The sequence below is a fragment of the Formica exsecta genome, unplaced genomic scaffold (assembly GCF_003651465.1).
Source record: "Formica exsecta isolate Colony F162 unplaced genomic scaffold, ASM365146v1 scaffold362, whole genome shotgun sequence".
Taxonomy (NCBI): Eukaryota; Metazoa; Arthropoda; class Insecta; order Hymenoptera; family Formicidae; genus Formica; species Formica exsecta.
Window position 1 is genome coordinate 146,208 of NW_021850867.1, and position 5,488 is coordinate 151,695.

General features: G+C 30.2%; 2 protein-coding genes across 4 annotated transcripts in view; one reads left to right on the forward strand and one right to left on the reverse strand.

The window, feature by feature from the left end:
• Positions 1-1,400, reverse strand: part of LOC115238924 (diphthine--ammonia ligase) — an 8,946-nt gene extending 7,546 nt beyond the window's left edge. The window contains exons 1-2 of one of the 2 annotated variants that reach the window (XM_029813111.1): positions 1,269-1,400; positions 157-356 (exon numbers count right to left, since the gene is read on the reverse strand). In XM_029813111.1, the coding sequence (XP_029668971.1) occupies positions 157-271 (115 nt within the window). In that variant the 5' untranslated portion in view covers positions 272-356; positions 1,269-1,400. Of the gene's footprint in view, positions 1-156; positions 357-1,268 lie in introns of those variants that run through there. The other variant, XM_029813113.1, reaches the window with a different exon arrangement.
• A 736-nt stretch (positions 1,401-2,136) lies between these two features.
• LOC115238869 (REST corepressor 3) overlaps positions 2,137-5,488 on the forward strand; it is an 8,615-nt gene continuing 5,263 nt past the window's right edge. Inside the window, exons 1-6 of one of the 2 annotated variants that reach the window (XM_029813002.1) lie at positions 2,137-2,437; positions 2,856-2,924; positions 3,013-3,087; positions 3,170-3,384; positions 4,087-4,269; positions 4,958-5,068. In XM_029813002.1, coding sequence (XP_029668862.1) covers positions 2,335-2,437; positions 2,856-2,924; positions 3,013-3,087; positions 3,170-3,384; positions 4,087-4,269; positions 4,958-5,068 — 756 coding nt within the window. In that variant the 5' untranslated portion in view covers positions 2,137-2,334. The remainder of the gene's footprint in view (positions 2,438-2,855; positions 2,925-3,012; positions 3,088-3,169; positions 3,385-4,086; positions 4,270-4,957; positions 5,069-5,488) is intronic. The other variant, XM_029813003.1, reaches the window with a different exon arrangement.

Genomic DNA, 5,488 nt, shown 5'->3' on the forward strand with positions numbered 1-5,488 from the left:
AATTATAATGTATAAATATAAATTATAATATTGATATAGAGTATAATTTCATATTATAAATTATATTCAATTGAATGATGCATCAGTTGTGTAATATGCATTAGTAATTCATGATCAAAATATCAATATTTCAGATAATATAATGTATCTTAGTACCTTTTTCAATAGGGTATAAATTAGCCAGCGCCACAATCTCGTGACCTGCTGCTATACATTGCATTATATTGAAGCAAGAATCTTTGCCACCACTGATTAGTGCAACAACCCTCATTTTTTTGTAGATTGTTCTTGTGTCTCTTCGTTGAAAAACAATTATGGTTAAAATTAAAGCTGATTTATTTTGTTTAAATAATCATCTGCAATAAAAATCAAAAAAGAATATATACAAAATAGTTTTCATATAATATTAAAATAATATAAATTTAAAAAAATATATATAAATATGCATGGAATATAGTTTTATATTTATTGTTTCATCAATTATGATAATGTTATATGTATACACACACAAATTTACACGTTTCAAATTATATATGGAAAATAAAAAGTGTTTAAAAAGCAAAATCAGAATTTAAAGTAATATTAATTTATGATAAGAACACACACATATATACAGAATATAACAGTAAACGCATCTAATCCCCTAACAATATATACAATTGCACATATTTACAATTTATATAATCACAAAGAACAGAGATATATGACTAACAAGACTTTATAGCAATAATAATAATAATAAAAGGTTTTGGCTATCTATACAGTAAACAATTAATATGCAATATCAATGAAGACACAATTGAGATATTTCAAAATAAAACTATAGAAACTATGGAGCATCAGTTAAGCATATGTGCAAATAGAAAGCCATAGGTAAACAGTGCAAAGATATAAGCGTTAAAAACGAAAAACCAAATTATTTATTAATATATGTAATTAGCTAATGAACAAAAATTTGTCGCGAACGGTACAAATCACAAATCATAAGGAATGTTAAAGATTCTTCGTATCTTCGATACCGGATGTTAGATCCATAAATCGAGAAGATGTAGCGATAAAGCGTGGTTTTATCGCAAAAAGAAGAAACAGTGTGTATGTAGATATTGCCTGAAGGATAAATTTTTTGGTTATTACAGGAATGAAAGTGCAAGGAGACAAACAACGAAGTGACAACGAGCAATGAACTGCGCAGCCAAACGCGAGCACGACGATTACGATGAAGCATGCAGCAAAATCAACGCCAAATTCTCCATAAATGTGATATTTACGTTAAATTGGTGGCAAAAACTTCTCACACAATACCGTCGGCAGTCCATGGGAGACTGTGAGAGACTGATGTCATGATGGGACATTGGACATGGATATGGAACGATAGAATCATGGATAATAGAAGTATGTGACAACCGATATGTCTACGACGGTAACACCACGACGGAACAATATTCAACCTCAGAGCGTCCTACGTAATCGAGGTTATTCCAAATATTAAAATTATACTGATTAAAATCATCGTGATTGTCTCATCGTTTCTTTATAAGTAACAGAACGACTTTATCTCATTCGTCGAGAGAGTAGTATTTATTCTTTGTACGAAAATTATTGACAAAATTAACTAGAGCGTCGAGAGATTCGTAGGTGTAACTTCGCGCGACCGTATATCTCGTGACATTTTCAAAAGACGCAAAGAATACTTCGTTTTGATTGGTCAATCAAACGTTTCAAAGTTTTGTAATGCCAAGTAGAGTGCACTCTCTATGTTTACTTTCACACTATGACGTAATTATATTTTACATACCTTTCGAATTTCAATAAAAAAAATCCTTATTTTCGCTATTCGTTCGTTTAATGTATAATGGCATTTGAAAATTATATAAAAGATTATCTCATATTTTCAAAATCGAGTTTTATTATCGATTATATTTTTGTGTATATCGATTTCAGGTATAAACAAAATAAAAAATGCCATACAGGAGAAAACAGAAGAAACAGGAATAAAGCAGAAATCACTTTTGGCAACATTTGTTCTTCAAAGTTGCTTTTATTATCACGCACGGTAAGAATTGACCCATTTTTCTCAAACGCAATCCGCTGACCAATGAGGTGGCGCGCGGCGGGCAGCCATTTTACTTTCGCTACGGTCGCGCGAAGCGCTGCTTTGAGGAATTTCGATCGGACTCGATATCGTCGTGCAGTTTCGAGGCGAACTGTGTAAGCGAGCTGTGTGTTCCATCGCACGTTCGCGAGGGATTTTCTGTTAACACATCTCTCTAACACATCATTCTGCTACAACGGTAATTGATATTCGATTCAATTAACGAGCAAGCCATCACGACGATGGTCTTGGCAGAGAGAAACTCGGAAAATGTACGGAACGGTCGCAGATCGCGAGGCCCCAGCCCTAACGCACAGACGGAATCTTCCAGCGAGGAGGATGGAGGTATCACCTATTTTCATGTTATCGCTATCGATACAGATGTTTTGATTATCAGCTATTATAACGTCTATTTTGCGCAAAGATTTTATTTGATGTTTGTTGAATCAGGACAGTTTCATCTTAATCCAGATCTTCAAATTACGCGCTCCACTTTTTTTCGTTTAAACATCTTTTATAGATGCAAATATTGCTTGGAATGGCAAATATTCTCTTTTGTATTTACATTTAAAAAAGTCTTCTAAAAAGAAATATTCCTTTATTGTAATATTAATAATGTAGTCTAAAAATGACACAACTTTCCTATATATATATATATAGATGAAAAAATGAAAAAATGAAATTAGTTAAATGGTAAAAAATATAAAATCTTATTTATTATATATAATCTGACAGAAACATTAACCATATAATGTTTTGCAAGTTCCGGCAGAGAAAATAAGAGTTGGACGAGATTACCAAGTGATTGTTCCTGAACTTGTTCCTGTTAATGGTATTTAATTTTTATATATATATAATTTTCAAAAATGTAGAATTAAATAGCATAAAACTTGTATTCAATATGGCATTATATATTTTAGAACGTAGATTGGATCAATGTCCTGATAGAGCATTATTAGTTTGGTCACCAACCACAGATATACCGGATCAGAAACGTAAGTAATGAAGACTTATGTATCAATTAATTTGTACAAACAAAAATTTATGTTTAACTAACATGTTTTCTGTCTTTTCTAGTTGATGAATACATAATATTAGCTAAAGAAAAATATGGTTATAATGGAGAACAGGCATTGGGAATGCTATTTTGGCATAAACATAATTTGGAACGTGCAGTCCTGGATCTAGCAAATTTCACACCATTTCCTGATGAATGGACGGTTGAAGATAAAGTATTATTTGAGCAAGCATTTCAATTTCATGGCAAGAGTTTTCATCGCATTCGGCAAATGGTACATTTTTATTTATTTATTTATAAAATATTCTATGATATTTAGATCTGTTTGAGATCTAATTTCTATTTATTATATGTTCTATGAAAAGCTATTTAATACAATATGAAAATAGTAATTAACAATATATATTTTTTTAACTAGTTATGTTTAGATTTAAGTATTATAGAACTTGTATAATATTTTAATAATTTTTTAGAGTATGCTAAGAAAAGTGACTTTGAAGATATAATACTTTTTTAAACTAATAAAAAAAATTCTTATTTTTCATTTAGTAAATCGAGAAAGTTTTATTTATTGGAGAGATTTTTCTCTTGAGAATAAGCTATCTGTTAATATAAAATTTAAAAACATGATAATTGTGGTTATGTCGCGATATCTTTTTATAATTATATACAATAAAATTACATGTAAATATAATGAGAGCATAATAAAAATTAATATTAATTTTTTTATATATTATTAATGATAATATAACATCAAAGATTTTAGGAAACAAACATATATGCATTGATGCTTCTAAATTTTACATACACACACACACATATAATTAAACTTACAAATTATTTAAAATGGAATTTATACAATTAAATACAGAAAAAGTGAGAGAGAAAGGAATATATTAGAACATATAATTCTGTAATATTTTAGATGTTAAGATTTATATAAATGATTTATATTTGTGATGATTTATGTATACAGCTCCCTGACAAATCTATCGCAAGCCTCGTCAAGTACTATTATGGCTGGAAAAAAACACGAAGTAGGACATCATTGATGGACAGGCAAGCACGTAAATTGACAAGCGGCTGCAAAGAAGGCGAGAATGGCAGCGAAAACGGAAGCGAGCTCGGTTCCAACACAGATAGCGAGTCTGAAGAAAAAGTAAGAATTTGTTTGAAAAACTAATTTGAGCAATAAAATTTAATGCATGTGCTCTATTTTGTTTTGCGTAAAAAAACATTTTTTTCTTTCTTTTTTTTTCTTATTTTAAACGATAGCATTTTAATACAGATATATAAATCTAAAAGACAGAACAGAGTCTAACATTAAATGCAATAATTGCAGCAAAGGGAGACTCTTTGTTTTTCCTAATTCTTTATCATATCCAATTAATATCTCTCTTTTTCTTTCCATTCTCTTATAAAGATATTTCTTTGTGTACAAGCTTACTGTTCTGGCTGTTTTGTGCGATTATATTGCAAATAATTATACTGTCGTGGCACAAATTGGTAATATGGAGAATAATATAACAGTTTTAAAACTTATATAAAAAAAAATGTATCCACACGATAAGACATTATGATTATAATTGAAGCGGGTAAAAGAAACAATGTTATGTAACATTAATGGTAACAAGAAATCATCGTATATAGATATTTTTATATATGTATGTAGGGTATAAAAAATTTATAACGTATATAAATGGAAATTTTACGATATTTTTTCACACGCGTGATATTAAAAAAAAGGAACGTTTAATCTATCTAAATGTTTTGCACATATAAGAGATAAGCAATAGTTTAGTTGGACGGTTACATCGGTATGTGAACGTAAATGTGGAACGTTCCAGAAATGGACGATCCACCGCGGAATTCGTCGTGGAAAGAACCAAGCTGTGCCAGGAAGCCAAGGCACTGATGCTAAGGCCCCATCCGACTCGGAAAACGCCCCTCAGGTTCAGGTACTCAGCCTAAACCTTACCCACACTCACATACATAGTATAATACGCTTCACTACTGTGTTTTGCTATTTTCAATGCATTACATGGATTATTGCTACACTGGCATAATATATAAATGTTTTTTTTTTTTCTATCAAAATTTTTTTTAATATTGAAATAGGCTGAAACCTTACTGAGGAAATGAATAGAGTAGAAAAAGTTTTGAAATATGTATACATATATGCGATATTTAACTCGATTGAATTGACCAATACTGTTGTGAATAATTGAACCAACTATGAAAAGTACGAAAATATGCACTTGTTTATAGAGAACGGGATACATAAATTATTTTGATGACTTTCTTCCAATCCATTCAAAAACGGAATAAATGATAATTACAAAATATGAATGGGGGGGGGGGGGGTATAAAAATTTTTG